Source organism: Giraffa tippelskirchi, chromosome 5 (assembly GCF_054371585.1).
Source record: "Giraffa tippelskirchi isolate mGirTip1 chromosome 5, T2T-mGirTip1v1.2.pri, whole genome shotgun sequence".
NCBI classification, from domain to species: domain Eukaryota; kingdom Metazoa; phylum Chordata; class Mammalia; order Artiodactyla; family Giraffidae; genus Giraffa; species Giraffa tippelskirchi.
The window spans coordinates 4901746-4929665 of NC_137279.1; the positions used below are offsets into that span (position 1 = coordinate 4901746).

At 38.3% G+C, this 27920-nt stretch overlaps 2 protein-coding genes across 5 annotated transcripts in view; one reads left to right on the plus strand and one right to left on the minus strand.

The window, feature by feature from the left end:
- ASPM (assembly factor for spindle microtubules) overlaps positions 1 to 14913 on the plus strand; it is an 80745-nt gene extending 65832 nt beyond the window's left edge. Inside the window, exon 28 of one of the 2 annotated variants that reach the window (XM_081495293.1) lies at positions 14655 to 14913. In XM_081495293.1, coding sequence (XP_081351419.1) covers positions 14655 to 14814 — 160 coding nt within the window. In that variant the 3' untranslated portion in view covers positions 14815 to 14913. Of the gene's footprint in view, positions 1 to 3634; positions 3771 to 14654 lie in introns of those variants that run through there. The other variant, XM_081495296.1, reaches the window with a different exon arrangement.
- LOC145507856 (complement factor H-related protein 5-like) lies at positions 194 to 27703 on the minus strand. 3 transcript variants are annotated; one of them, XM_081495299.1, is made up of 12 exons: positions 27567 to 27703; positions 22865 to 23059; positions 21820 to 21996; positions 19869 to 20051; positions 16276 to 16452; positions 13833 to 14009; positions 12407 to 12589; positions 12107 to 12286; positions 8336 to 8512; positions 5413 to 5595; positions 2495 to 2677; positions 194 to 435 (listed from the first exon to the last, which is right to left on the minus strand). In XM_081495299.1, the coding sequence occupies exons 1-12, from the start codon at positions 27622 to 27624 to the stop codon at positions 239 to 241; spliced, it is 2070 nt and encodes a 689-aa protein (XP_081351425.1). In that variant the 5' UTR covers positions 27625 to 27703; the 3' UTR covers positions 194 to 238. The 3 variants fall into 3 exon arrangements, with proteins under 3 accessions (XP_081351425.1, XP_081351426.1, XP_081351427.1); XM_081495300.1 differs by lacking the exons at positions 16276 to 16452; positions 19869 to 20051 and having other exon boundaries at positions 239 to 435; positions 27567 to 27624; XM_081495301.1 differs by lacking the exons at positions 5413 to 5595; positions 8336 to 8512; positions 12107 to 12286; ... (2 more) ...; positions 16276 to 16452; positions 19869 to 20051 and having other exon boundaries at positions 239 to 435; positions 27567 to 27624.
- Positions 27704 to 27920: the final 217 nt, after the last annotated feature.

Sequence of the window (27920 nt, forward strand, 5' to 3'; positions counted from 1 at the left end):
TGTGTTACAGGAGAGGGGGACTCAGGACCGGGATACAAATGGTCCTCCTATGAAAGAAGCCTTGGCTACTCAGCTTACAAATTTAAGAACCTCTGAAAATCCAGAGTTCTAATTAAAACTGTGATAAACCATCCCTGAAAGAATAAAGACAGTAACTGTAGCAGTGACTACATAAGAAGTACTAACAGCCAACCTGTAAGATTGCTTTTAAGAGTACATCCAGGGAAGTTCTGCTTGATTATTCACATGTGGGATATTCAAATTTCCCTTCCTGACAGAGGACTCGAAATGACTGTACGGGTGTTCTCTCTTTATGTGAAGGTTTACACTCAAATTCAATGAAATCCCCTGTTTTAGCATATCTTTTGGGGGGGTTTCTCCATTTTAATTGTATGTTATTTTTGTTCATTCTGTCTTCAGATATGATACATGCATCTGAAAGAAAAAATAATAAAGTATTAATAATAAATCTTTCCTTATCCAAAAACAGTGAAATTGCATTTAAGAAAATCTTGAACTAAATAAAATTATAAAAGAATGTTAAAAGTTAATATTTATTCAGTTGTACCAGACACAGTTCTTAGCATTTTGTATGTATCATTTCTAAATGCTGGGCATTATCTCCCCAGGCTACCCATGAGGAGACGGAGGCTCAGAGAAGCAGAATAAATTTTCCAAAGTCACATAATTTAGTGTTTTGAGCCAGAATATGGAAGCCAGTCTTCCCTGTCCTTCACTATCTGGGAATTTGCTCAAACTCAGGTCCACTGAGTCGGTGATGTCATCTAACCATCTCAACCTCTGTCGCCCCCTTCTCCTCTTGCCCTCAATCTTTTCCAACATTGGGATCTTTTCCAGTGAGTCAACTCTTTGCATCAGGTGGCCGAAGTATTGGAGCTTCAGCTTTAGCATCAGTCTTTCCAATGAATATTTAGGACTGATTTCCTTTAGGATTGACTGGTTGGATCTCCTTGAAATCCAGAGACTCTCAAGAGTCTTCTCCATCACCACATTTCAAGAGCATCAATTCTTTCCCTCTCAGCCTTCTTTATGATCCAGCTCTCACATCTGTACAAAACTATGGAAAAACCATAGCTTTGACTAGATGGACCTTTGTCGACAAAGTGATGTATGAATCCTAACACCACCAGATACTCACCAAGTGGCTTACATCAAATACTAAGGCGTTCTGTGCCTCGTTTCTTCATTGGCACAGGTTGTTAATAAAACAAATCTCATAAGGCTACTGATAGAAATTATGTAGATTCCATTTCTTATTGTGCTAGACAATGTGGCTGTGAATATCCTCTTACGGATTCTTTTACACTTGCAAGAGTGCATGTATAGATTAGTCTCCCAGAAATAAAGCAATGAGGTCAAAGGATGTGTGTTTTTAAAATCTGAGGTTTATCCCCAAACTGCCCTTCAAAGAGTTTGCCCCACTTTATGATTTCATTAAGAGAGTCAGAGAGTCTTCCCTGATGGTCGAGTGGTTGACTGCACACTTTCGCTGCAGGGGCACAGGTTTGATCCCTGGTTGAGGGACTAAGTTGCCACATGCCCCAGAGCAATCAATCTGGCGTACCACAACTACCGAGCCAGAGTGCCACAACTAGAGAACTCGTGCCAACTAAGACCTGATGCAGCCAAATAAACACTAAAAGAAGAAGAAATAGTGTACATTTGGGAGGCGACTTGCTAACCTTGCCAGTTTTTCTCCTTTCCCTGCCACGGGGAAGTAAAAATCCATGTTAGCAGCCGTCTGCAAAGAGTTCTTCCAGGAAAAGCCTTCAGGTTTACAAGTAGAATTTTGCATACTGATAAAGCACAACTCCCGGACCATCATTTCACAAATGGTCTCCTGAAAAAATCCTCAGATGTTTGTTACATGAAAATACTTTGTGGTGTAAGAGTATGTCCTGTGGTTAAATGATTTGGGATATTCATGGAGTTTTATAATGCACCGTGTATTTGGGTCTCTTTAAAGTGTATTTATATTATCGTTTTTTTAAAAATGTGTTTATTTTTGGCTGCACTGGGTCTCGTTGCTGCATGGGCTTGTCTCTAGTTTCAGAGAGCAGCGGGGGCTACTCTCCCAAACATTGCACTGCTTCTCATCGCAGTGGCTTCTCTTGCTGCAGAGCAGGGGCTTTAGGCGCACAGGCTCAGAAGTTGCAGCCTAGGAGCTTTAGTTGTTCCTCAGCATGTGGAATCTCCCCAGATCAGGGATCGAACCCATGTCCCCTGCATTGGCAGGCAGATTCTTACCCACTGCATCACCAGGGAAGTCCTCATTTATAATTTTTAAAGAAACTTTTTTCCACTCTGTTTTAAAGCAGATTTAAAAAAAAAAAAAATGTTCAGTTATATACCTACACTTGTTAGACACATTTTCGGCTGAATGAAATTTAAGTAAAAATTATCCTACAAAATTAGTCCATGAAAATTCTATAAATATCAAGTTTCAGACTCCAGGAGAATATGAAGAACTCACCAATGCATGTGGGTGGTTCTGACCACTGTCCATTTCTGCACGTCACAGTCAGGTTTCCCCGGAGCTCATAGAAAGATTGGCAGCGGTACTGGACCACCGACCCTGGAGAGTATACTGATAAGGGGAAGGAGGTGATGTCTCCATTGTCAATAGGCGGAGGGGGCCCACAATATTGTGCAGACTCTGGAAGATGACATGCAAGTGTTAAAAAAAAAATCTGTATTGCAGAATAAATGGAATAATGAAAAGTTCCATATATCATATCTTCAATATCTTATTTACATGATGTCTGAGAGTCCAAATAGCTCATTATAAAATTTCTATCATGCAACCCAATAACTAGAATAGACCTATAATGCTTTCTTTCACCCTAAAATAAAACACACAAAAAATAAGTATACGTTTATATAAGGGCACGCGTGCGTGCTCAGTCGCTACAGTCGTGTCCAACCCTTTGCGACCCCATGAACCATAGCCCTCCAGGCTCCTCTGTCCATGGGATTCTCCAGGCAAGAATACTGGAGTGGGTTGCCATGCCCTCCTCCGGGGATCTTCCCGACCCAGGGATCAAACCCATACCTCCTGCATTGCAGGCGATTCTTTACTGCTGAGTCACTGGGAAGCCCATATATAAGGTTGTATAAGTATTAAAAACTGTTTTTATTTAAAGCCTGATGGACTGGTGAGTAAACCTTTGGTCTATTTCACCTTTCCCCATAAAAACGTTTAATTACAGAGGAAAGGTAAAAATAAGTAACTCCTTTCCCATTTTTATTCTCTGGGGCAACTGTTAATGTTATGCAAACATCACGTAGCTATCAGTTATGGTCATGAACTTTTAATTTTTCTGAAATGACTTGTAGACATACTCTTCTGCGTTTACTTTTTTAACTCCAAACAATAGCATAGGCCTCTTTCTCTGTCCATCATGTTTCAACTTCACGTTAAGATCAGATGGAATAAGTTCCATGGTACTGACTGATCTCCCTACACGGTCACAAAAGCTACAGATAAGGAGTGAGCGAATCAGACATGTGATTGCAAATAATTTGTTCTCTCTCCTGTTTCATTTGTTGTCCCTGCTCTTTTCTCAAACCACCTCCTTCGTGTGGACTTTGGATTCTATACCCTTTACACCAGCAAAGCCCTGCCCATGAATTGTCCTCTTTCTGCTGTGTCACCAATGTCGCCTCTGCTGAGTCAGTAACCAGCATAGAAACGTGCTGAAAAAGTCACAGCTTCATCAGCTAAAAGCAAAGTTACCAATGACTTTCAGGTAGCTAAATCCACTGTTGTTGGTTTTTTTTTCATCTCTATCTCCATGTACTTCCCTTCCTCCTATGTTATTATTATTATTTTAACTTTTTTTAATTGGGAGAAAATTGCTTTACAACATTGCACTGATTTCTGCCAGACAACACAAATCAGCCACGATGATACATATATCCCCTCCTTCTTGAGCCTCTCTACCCTCCCCCCAACCCACCACTCTAGGTGATCACAGAGCACCAGGCTGGGCTCCTTGTTTAATCCACTGTTCAATTCTCGGGCATCTTGCCCAGTCCTAAGCAGTCTTTGAAATGTTTGCCGTCCTGTCAAATAACATTTTAAAATACGTTTTGTTTTTTTTTTACTTATACCATTGGCATTGCTTCTGGGACACCAGCTGCGGTGTAGTGATTTTTAAAAAGAAGCAAACATTTGGTCTGACTCCTGCTTCTGGCACAGAGCTCTGGAAACTCTTGGAATCGCCTAAGGATGGAAAGCAATCAAGGTGTCTTGTTCCGTCAATGAGGCGATTTTTGGAAGGCCCTTTGATAACACAAGGATGCACTGGTTGCCAGAAGAACCACTGGCAGAAGGCTGAACCACTGATTAGAAGGCTGAAACTTTCAGTCCCACCCCGACCTTCAGGGAGGGCAGAGGGGCTGGAGGTCAAATCCATCACCCATGACCACGGATTTGACCAATGGTGCCAACGTACTGAACCTTCCACAACCCCCCAAAAGACAGGGTCCCCAGGGCTTCCTGTGGGAAGATGCGGGAAGAGCTCTGCCTGGAGGGGGCATGGCAGCTCTGCACCCTCCCACACTTGGTCCTGAGCCTCGCTTTCATCTGGCTGTTCCTGAGTTGTCCTCTTTGTAATACAATGGTGATCTAGTGAAGAGACTGCTTCTGAGTGTGGTGAGCTGCTCCAGCAAAGTAACGGAACCCAAGGAGAGGGTCATGGAAAACTTCAGTCTATACCTGGTCGGTCAGAAGCACAGCTGACAATCTGGACATGTAGCTGGCATCTGAAGTGGGGCCCCAGGGAGCAGTCTTGTAAGACTGAGTGCTTAGCCTGTGAGATCTGAGGCTGTCTCTGGGTAGGCAGTGTCAGAATAGAGTCAAATTGTAGGGCACTTGCTTCTAGAATGAGGGGTAGCACCCCCACATTGCAACTGGGTCCTGGAATGATTTTAGCAACCTTCCCCAGTTTATCTCCTGCAACCTTGTCTGGCTGCTCCTCTTTGCCCACCTCTTTCTCTCTTGTTTAGATGTGTAAACTCGTCATGTGTTCCCAGCCCGTCCCTAAGCTTTCATATCATCTCTCCAGCAGCAATTACCGAATTCAAACCCTAGCCTTGACCACTCTCAGATTGCCCGCTCTACAGCTTAACGCTGGATATTGAGTAATCCTAATGAATAGAATCGAGTTTCCAGTGAAGGCCTCAAACCTGTTTCTTCTCTGGTCACTGTTGGAGATACATCTTAGAGAAACAGTTTAAAACATGGACAGAATTGGGTAATTAGATGACAATTTAATGCTTCAGAATATTGTGTAATAAATAGGTCATAAGTTTTTTGTCCTGCTCTTTAGATAAAGTGAAGATCAGAAACCTCTTTTTAAATAACATTTTTTAGAAACAAATACTGACCTACACAGTGTGGTAATGACTGCCATTGTCCACTTTTGCACACAAGTTCTTTTGCTTCCAGAAATGCATAATTTTCTTTGCAGAGAACAGCAACCTTTTCTCCTTCCTGATAATTCACTGTGGTTAGCATGTTCTGAGCATTAGGAATCTGAGGTGGAGGTGGGCACAGTTGTTTCTTTTTTCCTACAAAAAATTGCATTATTTGATTAATAAAAGCTAAGGAAAAACAGCTCAACAAGATGACATTTCAGTATAATGGGACATCCAATAACCAACTCTCTCTCTCTTTCTCTCCATCCATACAGATACACATACACCTACATATACATATACATATACATATACATATAGTATATACAATGCTGGGCTTCCCTGGTGGCTGAGTGGTGAAGAATCCGCCTGCCAATGAATGAGATGCAGGTTTGATCCCTGGGTTGGGAAGATCCCCTGGGAGGGTACGGCAACCCATTCCAGTATTCTTGCCTGGAAAATTCCATAGGCAGAGGAGCCTGGTGGGCTACAGTCAATGGGGTTGCAAAGAGTCAGACACGACTTAGCACCTAAACAATAACAACATATACTGTGCTATAGTAATACCTGTATTTTATGTTAACATAGTTTTTGGTTTAAAAAGCACGTCTGTGTTATAATAATTGATTTAAAGTTTCTCAGGTGCCCCTTTCTATCTCCTACTCACTATGCTGTCAGTACTCTTGTATAATTTTTCAAATTAACCCTTTTAATATTTTTCTAGCTAAGCCACATGATTCAAAAAAATTATGTGCATGTGATTTAAACAAGTTAGAACAAAAAAAAATATTTAAATAGGAACAGTAATGACAGAACCAGCCAAGGTTTCCCTTGACCACCTACTCTTTTTTTTTAATTTTAAATTAATTTTTTAATTGAAGAATAATTTTAAAGAATTTTGTTGGTTTCTGCCAACATCAGTATGAATCAGCCATTGGTATAGATGTCCCCTCTCTCTTGAACCTCCCTCTTGGGATGTATGGAGAGAGTAACATGGAGACTTACAATACCATATGTAAAATAGCTAGCCGGTGGGAATTTGCTGTATGACTCAGGGAACTCAACCAGGGGCTCCGTGACAACCTAGAGGGGTGGATGGGGAGGGAGACGGGAGGGAGGTTCATCAGCCTAAACTCTGATGGCAATAAAAGATTTTCATAATCTGCATTTTCTTCTAAGCAGAACAGTGCCGGCTGATGGATGTGGTTAAAATGCCTCTGCCTGACTTGGAGCTAACTTTTTTTTGGTCAGTGGACTTGTTCTTAGGGAAACACTTTAAATGGTCATCTTAACGCCAGAGCGCTGTGGTTGGTGCGGCAGGCCCACTTCCTGACCAAGACTCAGGGGGGTGCCCTCCTTCAGCTCGTCCCCACCCCCACGGCAGAGAGAGGCTTCTCTACATTTTTTTTTTTTTTTTTTTTTTTACTGCACCACGTAGCTTACAGGATCTCAGTTCCCTGATCAGGGATTTTACCTTCACCCTCAGCAGTGAAAGTGCGAGTCCTAACCACGGGATCACCCGGGAAGTCCCTAAATTACTTTACTTTAAAAAATGGTATACTCCTATTTCCCTATATTTGCATTTTCATCTACTTTTTGGTTGAAGAATATTATTTTCAGACTTCCCACCATTCTTCTTGATTAGAGTAAAATTGGTTAGACATGTCTGCTTAATCATTTTAAGAATTACTTATACTTAAGGAATCAACTGTAAGTAAAATATTCTATTTCATTCACTTCCTTCTGCCTTTACTTTTATTATTTCTTTCTCTTCCTAATATCTGGAATGTATGTTTTCCCCTAGCTATATATTTATTTAATGTGTGTATATACACACACACACACACACACACACACACAAGTTTATTTTTTCCTAAAAAATATGCATTTAAGGCTCTGAATGTCACTCTGAATTTTGGTTATTGTGCATCTCATAGGTTTTACTATATGTTTTATAATTATAATACACTTCTTAGTATTTTAAATACTATTTCTTTAGGTTTATTGGAAGTGAATTACTTCACAAAATCAAAGATAGAAGAGGAGGTCAACTTCATTATTACTTTTAAATATTATTTCTTTGTGGTTATGAAAGTGATCTATAAAGTCTTAATATTGGGAATGTTAACAGTGAACTATAGCTGGTTAATTTATGTAAATATTCCACAGGCATATAACAAGTTCTTGAAACTCTCAGAACAATATTCACTTCCTAATATTAAAAAATATATTGAGAAATAAAATATTTAATAAAAATGAACAATATTAGTTGTTTTAGACAAATTATAGTTAACTTATCTTCTTAAAATCATTATTTAAATTTATATAGGCAAATATTTTTCTCCTTCACAATTTCTAATGCCATCATACCCAGAACGTTTTCAAGGTTTTTATTGAATTTGTTGTAATTTTGCTTCTGTTTTATGTTTTGGTTTCTTGGCCCTGAGGCATGCGGGGTCTTAGCTCCTGGACCGGGTTTGAAACCCATATTCCCAGCACTGGAAGGCAAAGTCTTGACCACTGGGCCACTGGGTAAGTCCCAGCCATCATACTCCTTTGTTAGGAGTTAGTATTCCATCATGTATATTTAATATGATCTCTTTTGAAATGAGTCTTTAAGTGCTAAATTCTCTTTGTCCTACGTTTCAAATTTTCTTTATTCCGTAATCAGTAACGAGTATAATGTTGGTATATAGAAAAATTGGCCACCAGTTACCTTCTCTAAGCACCTGCCAGGCTCCCCGTCCATGGTTATGAGCAGTTTCTAACTTTACTTTCCAATTTTACGATTATATACCAAAGTAAATAATTTAATTTAAAAGCATGTTAATTTCAAGAGCAATTTTCCGGTGATGAAGCAAAGAATCTACAAAATCTTTCAAACAAATCTTACCTATGCAGTCTGGTTCAGGGTCCCACTTCCCGTTGATGCAGACTGTTTGTATGTATGTACTCTTCCCAGCACATTTGTAACTTACCCTGGCATTGTGATTAAATTCATACATATATGAACTTAACTGTCCTCTTGCATAAAACCTTGGTTTTTCACACCTCTTAAGTTGGTTTGTTGCTATTAAAAAAGGAAGATATCCATACACAGTAAGACTATTAAACAGAAACTAAGCAATGTTTCAATAAAATATCAGAAGTATTTATGGTATCATTAAATTATGCTTGGTGCATTTAAGTATTATCCTATGAAATTATTCTTCATTTCATTGCATGAGGTAGGCTGTGCTGTCAAAAAAAAGTAAAAGAAAGCAAAAAACTGTAGCCTGTGTTTGAACGACAAAAAAATGTATCAGCAAGTCTTTTGGGAAATGAGAGTGAAAGATGGGCTGCTTAGGTCCAGGGGTTTGACTGAAGGTCAGTCCTTATGTAGCTACATTCAGCCTAATGCTTAAAGGCAAGAAAAGGAACCCACTAAATCATGCTGAAGAAATATTTTCAAAGCAGTCAAGTAATAAAAAGAGGTGATGCACGAATAAGTCTGTAGCAGTATCGTATTAATAGAGATAAATCTGGATGTTCCTTGAGGTTCAATTATCCCACATTTCAGAAGCTTAGCAAAGACCCAGAGTCAGTAAGTCAGAGCATGTGCCAGGGAGAACATCCCTGATGTAACACTTTGTTGTTGTTCAGTCACCAAGTCATGTCTGACTCTTTTCAACCCCATGGATTGCAGCACGCCAGGCCTCCCCTATGGACCCTCAAAACACGCACTTCCAAAAGGTCTCTTGCTTGTGGAGGTGGTTTTTACTATTTCATTTCCCCTGCTTGTGTCCACAAATACATAGATTGCTATGGGACCTTCCCCTTTGTGTGTCAAAGGGCAGAATAATGAGACATGGAAGGTTCTGCTTCTTCTCTGCTGATAAGTCATTTTTCTCCATTAATTCCTATTTTAAATGTACCCCAAGTGATGCTGCTGATTGGAGGTCTGTGTCCCACTTGTACATGATTGGCGACCATGAGCACTTCCTGGGGGGGGGGGAGACAGTTCCTCTCAGTGGGGCATCACGGAGGGCCAGTGACCAGGGGTCTGCAGACTCAAAGGGGTTCAGCAGCTAACCCCGGGAGTAAGTGGGCCAGTTGATGATCCAAAAGCCAAGGAGATGGGGAGGGAGTGGCCCTGGGTGATCTACTTTAGAATCTGAAAGAGCAGCAACAGAGAATCTGCTAGTCTTTAGAGTTCAAAATTAAAGACTTTACTATATTGAGATTGCTGGAAATGGAACCAAGGAGGCCAGGATCAGACTTTGCTGGGCTTCCCTAGTGGCTCAGCAGTAAAGAATCTGTCTGCGATACAGGAGACCTGGGTTCGATCCCTGGGTCGGTAAGATCCCCTGGAGGAGGAAATGGCAACCCACTCTGGTATTCTTGTCTGGGAAATCCCATGGACAGAGGAGCCTGGTGGGCTACAGTCCATGGGGTCGCAAAGAGTCAGACACGACTGAGCAACTGACTTTGTCAGGAAAAAACTGGCAAATACTCAGGCATTGTGGCTGAAAGTCCACAGACTGCTGGGATGCAAGGGGATAGAGCAGACAGACCAAAAGAAAAACTTGGAATAAAGCTTATGACTTCTGTGGAGGAAACATGTAAGTAAGCTGACCTGAACATCTGGGATAGAGTTAAGGGAATTAGGAAAACAGGAAGAGCAGAGATCAGGCCTGGGTCCTGGTCTCTCTTTCCCTAAGAGGAGACTCCAAACACCCTAGAATGTGCTATGACTCAGGCTACATAATTATTATTTTGGTTATTTTGGGACCACACAGAGGTATTTTCCAGGCTGATGCAATGAAATAAAAAAAAAGATCAGATAGTAATTGTTTATAGAAATGCTCACATGCTCAGCCATGTCTGACGCTTTGCAACTCTGACCCGATGGACTGTAGCCCTCCAGGCTCCTCTGTCCAAGGGATTTCCCAGGAAGAATACTGGAGTGGGTTGCCATTTCCTTCTCCAAGGGATCTTCCTGATCCAGGGATTGAACTGACATCCCTTAAGTCATTGGCATGTGAATTCTTTACCACTAGCACCACCTTGGAAGCCCATTTATAGAAATAAAAAAATCCAAATTTATTCTGGGAAGTAATATGAGAATTCAGCAAGGTTGCTGAAAACAAAATTGACATAAAAAGTTCTGTTATCTTACATACAGAAATATAATGCTTCAAATATACAAGGTAATAAAAGGTCCTATTTACCAATAAAACCTCAAAGAGACTGGGGAAGAAACTTGTGCAGAAATGGTATTAATGAGAAATCTATAAACATATGTAGAAGCTTAATATAAGACCTGAATGCACAGGTTGAAGTATTCAGCTAAAAGGTCAAGTAAAGATTTACAGATTCTCTATGTCTCTGAGAAAGCCTAGGCTAACAGAAAGGAGGGTGCAGGGGTGTGATCTAAGAAAGAAGACTGGCACCACATGGACCACACCCTAGAGGAGGAGCCTTTGCAATGCCAGCCAAAAGCTGTCGTGAAAGAGTTACTGACGCATAATCTTAAAATGCTTTAAATCTACGCAAACTGAAGTGGTTACCAAGGCTCTGAATTAGACACTGGGTCCATGCATATGGGCTCTGCTATTCTGGTACTTTACAATCTAAACAGGAAGACAAGTGTCTTGGGTATACGACATGGGATAAATGTTATATAATAAATGTACAGGCAGATAGCCCAGTGGAGAAGCTGTGTCATTCTACTGGAGTTTCAGGATGAGCCTGTGGGTAGATGAAAATGAACCAGGAAAGATTTCACAGGTGAGTGAATTTTGAGTTGAGTCTTGAAGGTGAATAGTTTTACATGTGATTAAAATGGAGAAAGATATTTCAGGAAAAGAGTAAAGAGGGAGGAGAGGCACAGAGTTTTCAGAAAACATGGCTTTGAAAGTTTGCAACTGGAAGGTTCGTATGTAGGGGACTTACGTACCCTTATATCTATTGTTATATTGCATTGTGGGGTCACATTTTAAAGTTCTACCCTGCTACTGCTACTGCTAAGTCGCTTCAGTCGTGTCTGACTCTGCATGACCCCATAGACGGCAGCCCACCAGGCTCCCCCGTCCCTGGGATTCTCCAGGCAAGAACACTAGTTTATGTAAATCCCACTGTACAGACACACTGTCATTTATTCAGCCAATCCTCTTCAGCTCTACCATCTCCCAACTCCTAGCTTTCCTCCACTCAGTAACTGTTCTAACCTGTCCACTCAATGCCAACCCCTCTATGCCAGCTGTACTACTATGCTTTTCAAGGTACTCTGTTGTTTTCTTTTCTTTTTTTTTTTTCAAAAAAAAGAAAGTATGGCTTTCCAGAAGCTTTAAAAAGCAATCCGTCTGCATAGCTTCATCATGTGGTGAAGGTGGGATGGAGTAGAAGATAGCTGGAAAAAACAGTCTAGGATTCATCTAAAGCAGAGGTTGCAAATGTTCTTGATACACAGATACTAAGTGTCTCAGTATTTTTGCACAATATTCGTAGATCAAAGGAAATCCTTAACCATTCAGTTTATTAAGTCATTAAGAGCAAGCAATAAGTGTCTTACATCCTAATAGTTTAATATCTGGTGGGCACCAGCATGTGCTGGTATAAATATATTGATTGATTTTAAAAAGTTATAAACAATCAAATATAAAATGGAGAAACATATACTCACCAACACACTTAGGAAGCTCGGTCCATATTCCATCAATACATGCAACTGTAGTATTTCCAACCATTGTATATGCATTTCTGCAACTTAACACCACTGAAACTCCATGTTGATAGGGAGGGACAGAGGGCTGGCTATAGCCATTTTCAAGCTGAGGCATAAATCTGCATGCTTTTCCCGGTTCTAAGAAAATGTCATGAAAAATATGCTTACCTTTAAAATATTTTATCTTTTTATGTATGTATTTATACATACAGACAAGGTAAAAGTAGCTGTCCTGTTTAAACATGAATATCTATTTACCAACACATGTGGGCAAAGTTGTCCATTCTCCATCCATACACTGTATTTTCTTAGGCCCCTTCATTACAAAATTAGGGTTGCAATCATATTCCACCACTGCATTGTGTTCATATTTTTCTTGTTTTATGTGTTTCATTTTTCCATTGGGCAGTTGAGGAGGTTGACCACATGATCGCACTTGCCCTAACACAAAATAAATTGTGTAAATAATGCTTAAATAGTCTTAAGTATTGCAAATTGTGGAGTTCTGATTTTGTTTGATCTAGAACTAAATTACGTTTATACTACATTCTTATTTTTTTCAGGTTTGTTTTTACAGTGTATATAGGGTATTGACTATTCTCTTTCTCAAATTGTGACTTTTTAGTAAGAATAATTCTGAACAAATTAAGGAAGAAAAATGCATAATGAACACATATACTGATCATCTAGATATATAAATGTTACATTTTGCACAGTTTGCTGTGCTTAATTTTTTGTGAAGTAATTTAAAATAAATGATAAACAGTGAGATTTTACTTCTACATTCTTCAGAATCTCTATATAAGAAATAAGGACATTTACTTACATTTGTAAAATATCTTATTATATTTCTTCAAACTAGCAATAATTTCTAGTGTAATCATATTCTTTCTATATCCAAATATCCTGGTTGTCCTCAAATCCCAATATATTGTAAGTTATTTATTACAGAACCAGATTATTACATAAATAAATATCAAATTTGTGGTATGATACACATACAATTTATGACATAATATTTATAAGCACCTGGGCTTCCAGGTGGCTCGGTGGTAAAGAATTTGCCTGCCAAGCAGGAGATGTGGGTTTGATCTCTGGGTCAGGAAGAATCCCCTGGAGAAGGAAATGACAACCCACTCCAGTATTCCTGCCTGGGAAATCCCATGAGCATAGGAGCCTGACGGGCTACACTCCATGGGGTCGCAGAGTTGGACACGACTTAGCGACTAAACAGCAGCATAAACACTTAAAATAATTTGATCAAAAACTTGATGAAAATAATGTCATCTGAAGCAAGTCACAAATTGTCATTGTTTTTTATCTAGTAAACCATTTTTACAATGATTTGATTATTCTCTTAATAAAAATATAACAAGGACTATGCAATATTTTTTAAATTATATCTTTAACAAGACTAAGGAGAAAAAACACTAGCACTTCTTAACCTCAGCTACAACATTTTGATCTTTAAAACCCCATTATATATTTCAAAACATGAGGTAGAATTACCCCTTGACAAAAATAATTTAAACAAGCTATGCAACTCAATTAGTATGGTCTATTGCCCCTCCTCCTTCTGCATTTTTTGCAGTTTGTCAGATTATAAATACAAGAGCCAGTAAAATACATGGATTTAATATAAAAATCTAATTCTTATTTCATCATTCCTAAAATAAACATTGACCTTTGCATGTTGGAAAATTAGGTGACCATCCAAATTGGTAGCATTGAACTGAATCCGGCCCAACTCTTTTAAGTCTTTGTCTGCAGGAAAATTTCAGCACATCTCCAACTTTGTATTTTTCTTGCTTTGGATAAGCATCTACGTTTGCTTCTAAAAATGGAAGATGACATTCTATTTCTAAAAGAATTAAAGTAAATGAATATATGTGAAATAATCATTGCAAAAATGAAGTTAACATTTTCTATGTAAAAATAAAATTCAGGGAGCTTCACATACAGAGCAGCATATATTCCTGCCTTTAAAAGATTTATATTCAACAAGTATGTGTAAGACCCTTTGGAAAAACTAGTCAGTTGAGCATCCAGGTAAAATTTTGTATAAGAGTCTCTTCAGGATTGTTTTAGACAGGTTCTGAGAAGTTGGTTATAAATTATTAATATTTACTTTGTTTAGTTAACAATAAAAACTTAACTTTTATAATTTATTTATAGAATAGGAATAGGAATAGTGTTCACAGTCAAAGTACATGAAAATTCATCTTTTGAGAAATAAAAATTAAAATACAACATATTTCACTACACTTTCACATAAAAGATGATAATTATGTTTAAAAAGTAGATAGCTGGAATGCCTGAATAAAACATATCTAATACATTTTAAGCAGGAGGGAACATTAAAATGCAATTCTTAATTTTATAAATAAAGAACTAAATATCAAAACTTTTTCAAAAACACATGGCTAAGTTGCCTCTAGGTTTTCTGAATCTTTCCATTATACCCTGTATAATGTAAAATATTATATCACTTGTTAAATGTTAACAGAAACCTCAGTTCAATAAAGCCAGGAGACCAGAAGTTTCTCATGCTCCGTGAAGATAGCAGAGCCCAACAGGAAGAAGAAAGGCTCTTCTTCCCTGCAAGGATTCAGCCAATGAAAAGCCACTGTCTACATAGCCCTCCCGCTTCCTTTTCTTCTCTATAAAAAAAATTCTTCTCTTGCCATGCAGGGACTTGCATGTGACTTTTCATGGTTGCAAACCCCAAGTTGAAATTCTCTGCTGATCCCAAATAAACTCATTGCTGGAAAAATAATTGTCGTCCATTTATTTCAGGTCAACCTACTATGTATATAAAAACTAAAACATTGTGAATACCTTCTGATTCAATTAGAAATGGATATATAAATGAATATATGTGTGTGTCTTTCTCTTTTAACCTTCTGTTATTAATGGTTCGTTTATAAGATTATACATTGAAATTCATGTGTGAAAATATAAATGACAATCAAGACAGAATAAGCACTCTCAATAGATCAGGGACACATCAAAAAAGTACAGCGGGATATTTTCTAATTGAATAATCTTAGAAATATTATTTAATCTACCCAGTTTCATGTATTGTTATTGGCAATTTAATGGTTTAGTAACAACATATTCTTGCATATCCCTCTGGAATGTGACTCACTCAGCTTCTATAAAATTTGCAACCTTGTATCTCTGTACTTTATTCCAGTATTTTGCTCAACAGTTCTTTACCAGTTGTTAACATTATTTCTCTTATCCAATTGTTAAAAAAAATTCTTTTGAAAATAATTGATCTTGGATGATAAGGGATTTTCCACCTAGTTTATTCATGTATAGTTCTTGTACGGTGTTGTAGACAGTACAATAGCCACCAAAGATGTTTATCTTCTAATCCATGATATCTGCAGATGTGTTACCTTACATGGAAAACAGACTCTGCAGGTGTAATTAAGTTAAAGACCTTGAGAAGGAGAGGTTGTTCCAAATTAACTGTGTGGTGGTGGGTCCAGTGCAATTACAAGGGTCCTTATAAGAGAGAGGAGAGTCAGAATCAAAGTGGAAAATATGGCAATAGAGCCAGAAGTTGAAGCAATTCGAGGAAGTGGCCATGAGCCCAAAAATGCAAATGACTTGGAGAAGTGGAGACGGACTTCTTCCAGAAGGAACTCCGATTTGACACTTTGATTTCAGAACTTGGACCTCCAAAACTCGACGATAAACCATTTGTGTGTGGCATACAAGCACCCTTATTTTGAGTGGGTGATGTGCTTGTCAGTGATCTGTTATTCAACAATTGGTATTCAACTTTCTTCTTAAAGCTACATGGAAATGCCTTGAATTCTGATAGTTGCTATTGAGGAAACATCTTTCTAGAATAGTGAAAGTCACTCAGTCAGTGTCTGACTCTTTGCAACCCTGTGGACTATACAGAGTCCATGAGATTCTCCAGGCCAGAACACTGGAGTGGGTAGCCTTCCCTTCTCCAGGGGATCTTCCCAACCCAGGGATCAAACCCAGGTCTCCTGCACTGCAGGCGGATTCTTTACCAGCTGAGCTACCAGGGAAACTCTTTCTAGAAAGCCTACTAAAAAGAAACCTATCCATCATTGTTTTTATTTTCTAGAGAAACAAGTACTTACCATGGCATATGGGCAAACGGGACCAGCCATCTTCACCACATGCTATGGAGCCTGTGGTGAGTCCATCTTGATTTTCATACCCGGCATGGCATTCGTAGTTCAGCCTGTCATTGAGCTGAAACCACGTGACATCACTCTTGACTCTGGCATTCACTAATACCGGCCTGTCACAGGACTCTTGGCAAATTAAAAATAAAAATTTTATTTCTACTTCCAAGCACACAACAAGCCAACACTGACCTTTAATGATCATTATGTTCTGATAAATAAATGACCTTATAGAAAACACCAGTAATAATAATTTAATAAAAATTGGTTTTAGTTACATTTTCCTTATATACCTATTTCTGGATAAGTTTTGTTTAAAATATATATTATATATTTATATAAATATTTATATTTTATATAAATATACAAGCAATATATAATGATTATAATATATTATACATTATTATATATTATAATTAAATTATATTATGGTGTTGGAGAAGACTCTTGAGAGTCCCTTGGACTGCAAGGAGATCCAACCAGTCCATCCTAAAGGAGATCAGTCCTGGGTGTTCATTGGAAGGACTGATGTTGAAGCTGAAACTCCAATACTTTGGCCACCTCATGCGACGAGTTGACTCATTGGAAAAGACCCTAATGCTGGGAAGGATTGGGGGCAGGAGGAGAAGGGGACGACAGAGGATGAATTGGTTGGATGGCATCACTGACTCGATGGACATGGGTTTGGGTAAACTCCGGGAGTTGGTGATGGACAGAGAGGCCTGGCGTGCTGCGATTCATGGGGTTGCAAAGAGTCGGACATGACTGAGTGACTGAACTGAACTGAACTGATTATATAATATTATATATTATATAGTAAATATATATATATGGGCTTCCCAGGTGGTGCTAGTGGTAAAGAACCTGACTGCTGATATTGGAGACTGAGACTCAGGTGTGATTCCTGGGTCAGGAAGATCCCTGGAGGAGGGCATGGCAACCCACTCCAGTATTCTAGCCTGGAGAATCCCATGGACAAAGGTACCTTGTAGGCTACAGTCCCTAGGGTCCCAAAGAGTCGGATATGACTGAAGCAACTTAGCACATATATATGTAGTTCTATCAGCTATAGTATATATTCTAATGAAAGTGAAAGTGAAGTCACTCAGTCGTGTCTGACTCTTTGAGACCCCATGGACTGCAGTAGCCAGGCTCCTCCGTCCATGGGATTTTTCAGGCAAGAGTACTGGAGTGGGTTGCCATTTCCTTCTCCAGAGGATCTTCCTGACCTAGGGATCAAAGCTGAGTTTCCCGCATTGTCGGCAGACGCTTTACCATCTAAGCTACCATGATAGTCCATAGGAAAGGAACCTCAAAATTATTAGACCAGTTCTTATATGGTAATTGGCATCCTGATCTCTTCCCCCTCAGGAGAGAGAGGAAGGTCCCTAGATTTTTACTACTCTGGAATGTCAGCAAGTAACCCTAGAGAGAAGTCCCTAAATCTTGCTGGAGGTACACACTGCTTCTAGCTTCCAAGGTGTCTTTGCTATTGATTCATCCTTTACCCACGTCTGCCAGTGGTCTTTGTTCAGAAAGCCTGGACCACACCACAGTGTGAAACTGTTCATGGGGAAAGGGAAGTCGCTCAGTCGTGTCCGACTCTTTGCGACCCCGTGGACTGTAGCCTACCAGGCTCCTCCATCCATGGGATTCTCCAGGCAAGAATACTGGAGTGGTTTGCCATTTCCTTCTCCAGGGGATCTTCCCAACCCAGGGATCGAACCCAGGTCTCCCACATTGGAGGCAGACGCTTTAACCTCTGAGCCACCAGGGAAGTCCTGGGGAACTGTCTTCTAATACCATGTTCTAATGAACTTACTGAAGTAGAAAAAGCTTGTAGAAGAATGTAAGCGGTGTAAATTCAGAAAATTATTACAAAGTCAACACACCTCTATAATTACCCTCCAGGTGAAAAAATAGAGTATTACTCACATTTTCAAAGTCTTCTATGACCCCTTCCAATCACCAACCCACTTTCCTGACTTCAAACACCTTGAAATAATTTCACCTAATTGAAACTTTATGTAAATTTTTTAACTTCATTTTTTACATTTGCTAGCATCAAATGCTATGTTTGATTAGCAAATGTTTTGTGATTAGCTCCAGTTTATTCCATTATTTTATTGCTTTAATGTATCCAATTTCTAAAAGTTAAGTAGCATTTGAAGAAGAAGAGCAGCCAGTGGTAACTTGTTCTTCTGATATAACTACTAAAAAGTAAAAACTGTATTTACATGCACATTCCTTTCTTCATTATCAGATTCTCTAAAAATCACTGTTACATAAATAAGTCAAAAATGGTCCCTGTGTTGTCTGCTTCTTCATCTCTGGCTGATCATTCACAAAGACAGCTGGCACCAAATGCAAATTTTTACGCATCCAGTTGCTTAGAATAAATTTCATATTTATTTTATAAAATATAAGAATAATATAAGCATATTTTCATCATTTGGAGAGCTCCTCTGCCTAAGAAAAGTGAAAGTTTTAGTCACTCAGTCTTGTCTGACTCTTCTCAAACCCATGGACTGTAGCCCACCAGGTTCCTCTGTCCATGGAATTCTCCAGGCAAGAATACTGGAGTGGGTGCCCATTTCCTCCTCCAGGGGACCTCTCTGACCCAGGGATCAAACTCAGGTCTCCTACATTGCAGGCAGATTCTTTAACATCTGAGCCACCAAGGAAGCCCTATATAACTTCAAATTCTACTAAACTTAAGGTTTTTTCCTATGCCTCTTAACTTGATTACAGAGTACCGATTTACCATTTTTTATCCCTAAGAAAAACTGTAAAAATCGGAAATCCATTGTTAGTGTAAGTTTCCCAGAAACCAGAACCTGAAACCCACCCATACCTCTCAAATATTCACAAATTACAAGAATTTCTAGACCTATTCCTTCTCTGAGCATCAGATAATGGATTGAAAAGAGCTCAATATTAGTATCCTTAGACCACTACACCGTGGATGAAGCTTATTCCTCGGACTCACGACTTATATTAAAAGGAACAAGAAATCAACTACAGGAGACTGAGAATTTGAAGATGGCAAAGGATAACTGCACAAATATCTCAGTCTCAAATAAATTCAGCTTTGCTTGAAGCTCTGTAATGCGTAGCACATGGCAACCCACTCCAGTGTTTTTGCCTGGAAAATCCTAGGGACAGAGGAGCCTGATGGGCTATAGCCCATAGGTTTGCAAAGAGTCGGAGATGACTGAGCATGCAGGCACAAAGCTTTGTAAATCTAATTAGGTTTTTTTTTTTTTTTTAATTTCCAAAATAATGGCATTTCTTCTAGGAAAAAAAAAATAGACTTAAGAGAAGGATTAGCTCTTTGAAGACCTGGAAAAACATAACCAAAGAAGTTAAATCAAGGTGGTATAGAAGTATTCCTGTATTTTATCAATACATTTTTAAAAAATGAGTTTGACATCATTTTACATGGTGCCATCTAATCTCTGAAGAAGCAAAAAAAAAAAAAGGTTGGAGTAAACTTCCATGTAGTGGGTTCAGAAAGATGCATAGTAAAGTGGAAAATTACTTACTAATACAAGCGGGTTGACTTGACCATCCACCTTGCAAACATTGAACTGTCCCTGACGTTTTTCCATCTGCTGTTGTATATCCTGGTTTACACTTATATTGTGTTTCTTTATTTACAGAATAAGCATATTCTGACTCAGACAAAAACCCATTGGCAACTACAATATCTGTTTTTAAACATTTTTCTGAAAAAAAAGAAAATATAAAAATTTATTAAAATTTTTCATAATAAATCAATGAATATGACTATAAAAAGAAAAAACATAAGCCGCCTTTCAGAAAAACCGCAGCCTAGAATTATTCTTGCAATCCACATTTTTAGTTTATTAAATCCTCAAAGAAAATATTTTAGGAAACTATATAAAATATTTTACATAGAATAAGGCACATTAAAAATAAGTGTGTTGCTCTAGAAGAAGCGAGGAAAGAACTCTGGCCGGAGAGTTTTGGTATGCCCAAGAGAAATCCAATTCAGTTATTTAATAATTTCCTATAAAGAATTATGAATGATTTGCTATAAGTTGAGCCCTTTGCTTAAGTTTCTACACTGGTTTGGATTTCCTTGTGAGTTTTCAATACTCAAATGGAGTTGTCAGGCTTTGAAATTCAATTCTTGGACTTTGGTTGCCATTATCCCATTAAATGGGTTACAAAAACACTTGTACCATAAGTGAAGCTTACACAACATGAACCCTGTTCAGTCACTGGCATTTCAGATAGATTTGTTCTTTTATTTTACTTTTTTGGCAAATATTGGTCCTGTTTAAGCCCTCTGTAATTGTAAGAAAACATGGCCTCACTGTTTACTGAAACACTGTTGGTCATTCAAGCTGTTTTAGAAAGAGTCTGTTTCCTAAAAGGTTAAATTTAAATATTGAAGATGTGGAATGATTTTGATAGCATAATTGCTTTTTTTGAAAGTATACCAGAAGACTCCGCTTCCTGGTAAGATGAAGTAGCTGGTATCAGCGTTTCTTCCCACTGGTTAAAAAGCTAGAAAACTGGACAAAATGTATTTCCAGGAAACTGGAAAGTAGGCAGTGCAGGTCCATGATGATCAAGAAAAAGGAGATAAACAAAATCCAAACCCCAAAGAGTATCTTTGTGAGTGTCCCAGCTCCCAGGGAGGAGAAGCCAGGCAGAGTCCTATGGTTTTTCTGAGATGAGAAGAGGGAGATAAGGGTTTTGGAGGCCCTGGCAGCTAGAATTTATAGGGCCGAGTAACAAGAATTAGCACTATGGTGAGAAACAGCTAGAGAAGTTTTTATGTCTCCTTGAATCTCTAGCTGAATACTGCACTGTGCAGGCATAGAGTTACGACAGGAAACTGGAAAGATGGTTATAAATTATTATAGATTTTATACAATAGAAAGATGGTTATAAATTGCTATTATGATTCCAGAGGTCTGGGAGATGCTGCCATGTTATAGAGTTTCCAAAGGAATTGTTTTCCAGATTTTAAATCAGTGACAGACATAACTCTCACAAGTACAAAATTTTTAAAACATAGAAATTGTTTATTGAATCAAGCATGTGAATTTAATATTAACACAAAAGGTTAATTATTAACAATTGTCTTAGTTATAAGACATTTTAACTAGTATTGGACTTTTTTCTCTTTAATATTTTAGTTTTCTAGATATTTATTCTCAGCTAACATGATAATTTTAATGCACTGTACACAAAAAGTGGGTGTTACTTTAACATAAAGGTAGTATCTTCAAGTGTTTGTATTCTGGTTTAATATTTATTTTTATTAAATACATTTGATTTGTGTAAGCAGGCAAACTATGTTACTTGCACATCCATTCAGAGACAGCTGTAACTAAAAAACAAATGTGTAAAATAAAAGTAAGTGGTGAAATCTCTATTTAAGACGTAACAATAGATTTATTTCTTTTTTAAAAAAATCACAACATATTCCAGGATTGGAGAAGATGACATTTCACTTACTGGTGGAGATGCATTCAGGAGGGGAGGACCAGCCCCCTGCAGCACAGGTAATGCTGCCCTGGTTATCCGGGAGGCTGTAGCCCTTATTGCAGGTAATTTGAACAGTGTCGCCTTCCAGGTATGTTTGTCCCGAAGATGCAGAATGACCATTTTCCACAAAAGGAAAGAAACATACTCCTAAGGACCAAAAGTTGTTTAATGTACCAAACGGAAGTGGTAAAACAATAGTAAAATACATTTGCATTTTACAATATTTTTTAATGGAAAACTTTCAAAGCTAAAATTCAGTATGAAGATAAAATTTTAAAAGAATTTAGATTTTGCTGCTGTATTGATGAAATATATACTTTTCATATATGTTTCATATACAAAAGGAAATTAACATTTCACTCCATTGTTCTATGGTTTTCATAATAAAATATTTTATTCTTGTAAACTTTTATAGGTATAAATAGTATTTTAATGTATGTTTCCCTCTTAATTCTCATAAATATTTTTTTATAGAAAGACCATTATTATTACCTTGTTGGCTCATTTATTCTGCTCCCTGCATTGTTTTTCTCTTTTAGTACACTTATTGCCCCCTGAGTATGCTCTTCACATTTACTGAAGGATTAATATAAATATAATTTTAGGCACAAAAAAAGTAATCTATGGAAAATGTAAAAGTGTAGATGCTAAACCTTATGTGATCCTTTCAATATTCAAGAGAATGATACATTTCAAAAGAGAATGGATATGTACAAAGACTTTTTAAAGAAAAAATTATGACCAGGCTGATAGCAAATGAATATTAGGACATAAATATTAGGAGTGAAATATATTAATGATCAGTTTTAAAACTTATAACATGAAAGAAAGTTCATATATTTATTCCTCATTTGGTTTTCAAAAAAGGCTTCTCAAAACATGAAGAACTACATCTCTCATCTTTGCTGGCTCCTCCAGTCCTGATCCCTGTGACTGTCTGTCAAGACCTTGTGACCCCCCTGCCACATCCCTCTCCACTGCCCGAACGATTCCTCCACATCAGGCATTTACTCACTGAGACATTTTGGTGTCGGTGACCATCCTCCCTCGGTGCATGTTATGGGAGTCCAAAAGAATTTTGAAGGAGGCATAAAATTATATTCACAGGAATAATAGAAAACTTTCCCAGGAGAAGCTGGGAAGGATGCCTTGTATTTCTTTTCATTGTATAGAATTCCATGGTTTATTTTTGGAAAATCACAGTGTCTCCCTGGGAAAAATAAAACAAAACTGAAGAATTAAATATGAATCTATATTTATGAATCATTAAATCATATTTTAATCATCTTGTCAGTATTTTTTTTTCTTTCATCTAGCTTAAATTCCTTTAGCTTAATGCCTGCCAGTGTCCTGATTAGTTAAGAACAAAGAAAGATCTCTAATGATGAGTACAGGCGCTAGCGGTAAAGAACTTGTCTATCAATGCAGGAAACATAAAAGACTCAGGCTCGATCCCGGGGTCCAGAAGATCCCCTGGAGGAGGAAATGGCAATCCTCTCCAGTATTCTTGCCTGGAGAATCCCATGGACAGGGGAGCCTGGCGGGCTACAGTCCGTGGGGTTGCAAAAAGTGACACGACTGAGCGATTTAGTGCACAGCACATTGTCAATGAAGGCAAAATGTATACGTTAGAGTCATGTAAAATATAATGTCCTTTGCAGTATCTTCAAGAAGACAATCTCCCACAGGTTAAGAGCCAGGCAGAGGGACAGCAGTAAGGCCTCACTGGTGTACAGGCCGTGCTGGCGTCTCCACTCACCTTCTCTCTCTAGTCTGAATTCTAGTCCTGGGTTGCTCCACCTGAAGTTCTGTCTTGTCTCTATTTTTCTGGTACATTGAAGATGAAGTGTTTTGTCTTTGCTTTTGTATTTTTTTTTTGTTTGTTTTCTCTTTATTTGGAAAAAGAAAAAAGTAACTTACAGGAACTCAGCTCACAAATTAACCAGGGAAATTTCCCCTTTTCACTTATCTAGAGGTGATTTTCAGTGTTGCACAATATTTGAAGCTAGTAGTTCCCATAGTATTTCACCTGTGAAACCTGAAGTTGCTTATCTAAGTGTCTAAAATTTTACATTAGATGGTTTTGGAGGAAAAAAACCCCAAAACCCTCACACATTGATAGTGAAAGTGAAAGTGTTAGTCTCTCAGTGTGCCCAACTCTTTGCGACCCCATAGACTGTAGCCCGCCAGGCTCCTCTGTTCCTTGGAATCTCCAGGCAAGGATACTGGAGTGAGTTGCCGTTTCCTTCTCCAGGGGATCTTCCCAACCCAGGGATGGAACCCAGATCTCCTGCATTTCAGGCAGATTCTTTACCATCTGAGCCACCAGGGAAGCTTTCACTGCTGGTAGTACCTCCCATAATTCTTTTACAGATATTTCTTGTCTGCCTGTCAAACTATAGTACTCGATTTCCATGCATTTTTACCTACATGTTCTTTGCTATGCAGAATAACCTTGCTTCCATCCTCCAAATGTCCCCGTTTTACCCATCCTTCAAAGCTCATTCTTCAACGGTTAGCAAATACTCTTGTGCATCAGCATTGACACTAACTCAATAACTTCTTTTCATAGATCTCCTTTACCCAATCACCCACTCCAAGAGAAGAAAATGATTTCTCAAGGCTCGACATTCTGATCAAACCTTGTGAGTACATCTCCTATGGGATACACATACACGCACACACAGTCTTGCAATCTGTTTACTTATTCACATGTTTTGCCTTCTCATAGGACCCTGTGCATTGTAATGAGACATGCAGTTTTCCTTTTCTTTTGAACTTGTTGTTGCACAGTATAGTGTTTGATAAATATTTTACTGCTGAAAGCATGAAGAACATTAGATTATGCAAGTGTTACTTTAGAGTGCTTCTTTTACACTCTGGCCAGTCTCTCAGTAGGCAGATGAACAGCTGTTGTTGCTGTTCAGTTGCTAAGTCATGTCCAACTCTGCGACCCCATAGATTTCCTGTCTTTCACTATCTCCCAGAGCCTGCTCAAACTCACCTCCATTGAGTTGGTGATGCTACCTAACCATCTCATCCTCTGTCACCCTCTTCTCTCCCTGCCTTCAATCTTTCCCTGCATTAGGGTCTTTTCCAAGATATGGGCTCTTCTCATCAGGTGGCCAAAGTTTCGAAGTTTCAGCTTCAGCATCAGTCCTTCCAAAGAACAGTCAGTGTTGGTTTCCTTTAGGATTGACTGATATGATCTCTTTGGAGTCCAAGAGACTCTCAAAAGTCTTCTCCAGCTCCAACACAAACTCATGAAATCACTGAACCGTACAGCAGTCCCCAACCTTTTTGGCACCAGGAACTGCTTTTGTGGAAGACAATTTTTCCATGGCTGGGGGTAAGGGGTGATGCTTTGGGAATGATTCAAGTGCATTACACTTATTATGCACTTTATTTCTGTTATTATTGCATCAGCTCTACCAGAGATCATCAGGCATTAGGTCCCGGAGAGTGGGGACTCCTGACTTATTATCGATACAACTTTTGGTAGAGCTTCTCTAAAAGTTCTACAGGAGACTAGATTGAAGCTTGAACATCTTTTTACATTTTTTATACAATGTTGTCATTGTGTAGTCACTAAGTCATGTCCAACTCTTTGCAACCCCATGGACTATAGCTTGCCAGGCTCCTCTGGCCATGGGATTTCCCAGGCAGGAATACTGGAGTGGGTTGCCATTTCCTTCTCCAGGAGATCTTCTCAACGCAAGGACTGAACCTGCATCTCCTGCTCGGCAGACGGGCTCTTTATGACTGAGCCACCTGTGAAGCCCCTCAAATTTCAGGTTGTCAAAATTACATATGACTATATTTGATACTCATCTTCCTCTGCTTTTTCCCCCCAATTTAGAAATCCCCTCTTAATGTCCATTCTCGATGGTGTTCAAAACAATATGTACAAGACACATAGGTTAAAAAGAATCAAATACACCCATACATACAGTTTTTCAGTGAGGATGTTGTAAAGGTCTAATCCTTACTTTAGGCTAACCAGAGAAGCTGGTATTTTTAATCAACTAAGCAATATCTGTTATTGGAGAAAAATACTTTTTTCCCATTAGCTAACTGTAGTCCTCTGATTATAATTCTATGAAAAATGTATAAACAAACTAGAGTAGTTTTCAAGTCTGTAGAAATAATGTTTTGCAACTTTTATAATGGTGGATCATAAAAGGAAGAAATTTTATAGTTCTTATTTTTTCTTATGTTAGGACTGAAGAGATTTTCCCAAAGAGAACAACTATGTGCAAAAATTAGCATCAAAAGAGCAAAATAAATACTTTCTGAAAATCAAACAGTAAAGCACATGACTAAAATCCCATCTCCACATACAGTTTAATCAGTTACCCTAGATCTTGTAGGATATTTCATTTGCAATTACTCAGATGTGATGGATTTTATTTCAACACAAAACAAGATGTGACTTTTTTAAAATACTGTGAGACATAGTGTTTTGTATTAAAGGCGTAGTGGTGTACAATTTTTTTTTTTCATTTTAAACCTTGCTGAAAAGCTCAGAAGAAGCAAATAATTTATTGGTATCTCACTAGTTTTATTACATATGAAAATAAGGATATGCTCTATAGTTTCATTAAAAGAGATGACACTAATTCAGAAAGATCAATGCACCTCAAACTTCATAGCAGTACTATTTATAATAGCCAAGACTTGAAAGCAACCTAAGTGTCCACAGATAAATGAATGGGTAAAGAAGATGTGGTATTTGTATACACCATGGGATATTACTCAAGCATAAAAAAGAGGAAATCTTGCCATTTGTGACAACATGGGTGGACCTGGAGAGCATTCTGCTAACTGAAATAAGTCAGACAGAGAAAGACAAAAACTGTGTGACCCCACTTACATGTGAGGCTTTCAAAATCTAGAAAGCAAAACAAACAAAGAAACAAGACAAAACAAAAACAGACTCATCATGGAGAGAACGAATGGGTGGTGCCAGAGACGAGGAAGGCGGAGAGTGGGCAGGTGGGATGGGTGAAGAGCAGTAAGAGGAACAAACTTCCAGTTATAAAATAAATAAGCCACAGGGATGCAATATACAGCATAAAGAACAGAACTGATACTATTGTAATACTTTGTATGGGGACAAATTGTTATGAAAATGATCATGATGACCATCTCATAATGTACGCATGCAAATGTCAAATTACTTTGTAGTACACCTGAAACTAACATACTACTGTATATCAAATTATATTTTAGTAAAAAAATAAAAGGTTTTTCTTTGTTAAGTGATGATTGGATTGAAATAGGAAATTCCTGAATTTAATAATATTCAAATCTTAAATTTAAAAAAATCTATGAAAATTCAAACACATTGCAGGTGTCCACATTTCTCTGGTGTACTTTTCCTGGTCCGTGGCATTGCAGCATTCACGCAGAATCACACTGGCACTTCACCTTTTTATCTTCGTCAAATGCAGATTTTTCAACATTCAATTTCCCTCCAGATTTTGTATTTGGTGGCTACTTATACATCATAACTTAACGACCATAGAAAAATTGTTTCATTCTATTTTCCCTTAACTGCATATTAGAAAATATTTCCATTAAAAGCAAAAATGATGGTCCTTCATTCCCAATATTTTCACCCCCATATTCATATAAAAATATATGTACACACAGCCAACACACACATTTGAGAGAGGAACTCAGTATTCAGAGCTGTTTTCAGGCTTTCAACTTACCTTGTCCCCCCACAGTAGAAATCCATAAGATTAGAAGGACATGAATTAGAAGCAACATGCCAGTTATGCCAGTAGCGTGTAATTAAAAACGGTCCTGCAGTGATGGTGCTCCTCTCGGTGCTGCTTCATTTACAGTTATGAGCATGACTGTGAGTTCCGTGCATTACCAGGAAGCCAGTGTAGTGAAATCTTTTTGGTAAATATCAAAGTTCACAGAGGGTAATGTGAAATCTCTAAATAATATCTGATCGGTGTTTTCACGTTAATACTTGAATCCATCATTTGATATTTGAGCACAATGCTATTAATAGCTGTGCAACTTCTTTGTGGTTGCACTTACTAAGTTTCCCCGTT

Excerpts from the sequence above, each read along its gene's own strand:
- LOC145507856 (XM_081495299.1), bottom strand. The coding sequence starts at position 27,624 with ATGTTGCTTCTAATTCATGTCCTTCTAATCTTATGGATTTCTACTGTG. Across the intron at positions 8,513-12,106 it reads CGAGCTTCCTAAGTGTGTTG|CAACAAACCAACTTAAGAGG; the intron begins GTGAGTATATGT and ends CTTTTTTAATAG. Across the intron at positions 2,678-5,412 it reads GTCATTACCACACTGTGTAG|AGTCTGCACAATATTGTGGG; the intron begins GTCAGTATTTGT and ends GTCATCTTCCAG.